The sequence below is a fragment of the Phaethon lepturus genome, unplaced genomic scaffold, assembly GCF_000687285.1.
Source record: "Phaethon lepturus isolate BGI_N335 unplaced genomic scaffold, ASM68728v1 scaffold33241, whole genome shotgun sequence".
Lineage (NCBI taxonomy): Eukaryota > Metazoa > Chordata > Aves > Phaethontiformes > Phaethontidae > Phaethon > Phaethon lepturus.
In genome coordinates, this window is record NW_010519024.1 from 1 (window position 1) to 743 (window position 743).

General features: G+C 63.4%; 1 protein-coding gene across 1 annotated transcript in view; it reads left to right on the forward strand.

The window, feature by feature from the left end:
• Positions 1 to 446: 446 nt before the first annotated feature.
• Positions 447 to 743, forward strand: part of B4GALT2 (UDP-Gal:betaGlcNAc beta 1,4- galactosyltransferase, polypeptide 2) — a gene marked incomplete at its 3' end in the record, with an annotated part of 3,436 nt that continues 3,139 nt past the window's right edge. Inside the window, exon 1 of the mRNA XM_010296913.1 lies at positions 447 to 743. This exon is cut by the window's right edge and continues 55 nt beyond it. Coding sequence (XP_010295215.1) covers positions 465 to 743 — 279 coding nt within the window.

Here is a 743-nt window from a genome sequence, read left to right on the forward strand (position 1 = left end):
GCCCTTGGGACACCCCAGGCTGGCCATGTTTTGGAGTGCATGTTCCTCTCCAAGGGCCCAGCCTCCATGGAGGCTCTTTGTGGCACTTGTGGGGGTATCCCTACCCCATACTTGGGGGGCAATAGGGACAGGGAGCGGGTTTGGCCTAGTCTTAACCTTGCAAAGCAGGGAGGAGACTTGCTGTGTGGGGCTGGAGACCTCTTGCATCTTCGTGGCTGTGCCTTCAGAACGGGGGCCTAAGCACAGCATCCCCACAGGGTGCCCGGTGGCATACCGACCTGTGAGTCCATCACCTCCTCATCAGGCCTGTGCTGCTCCCGCTGCCCTGGTGTCACTTGGACTGGGACTGAGGGCTCAGGCTGGCGGTGTCCTGAGTGTGGGGTGTCTCAGCAGGATCGGGACCGTGGCTGGAGCCGCCCTCCTGCCCCGCTGAGCGCACATGTCCGCCTGCCTGTGCCCAGAAGATGACCAGGCTGCTCTTGGGGGTGACCCTGGAAAGGATTTGCAAGGCCGTGCTGCTGCTCTGCCTGCTCCACTTCCTCGTCATCATGATCCTCTACTTCGATGTCTATGCGCAGCACCTGGACTTCTTCAGCCGCTTCAACCCCAGGAACGCCTCGCGCACCCACCCCTTCTCCAACTCCTCCCGCCCCAACGGCACCGTCCCCAGCTACGGGCCGGCCGGTGCTGAGGCCCCATCCCCCAGCGCCAAGCCCAGCACCAACCAGTCCACCACCGCGAAG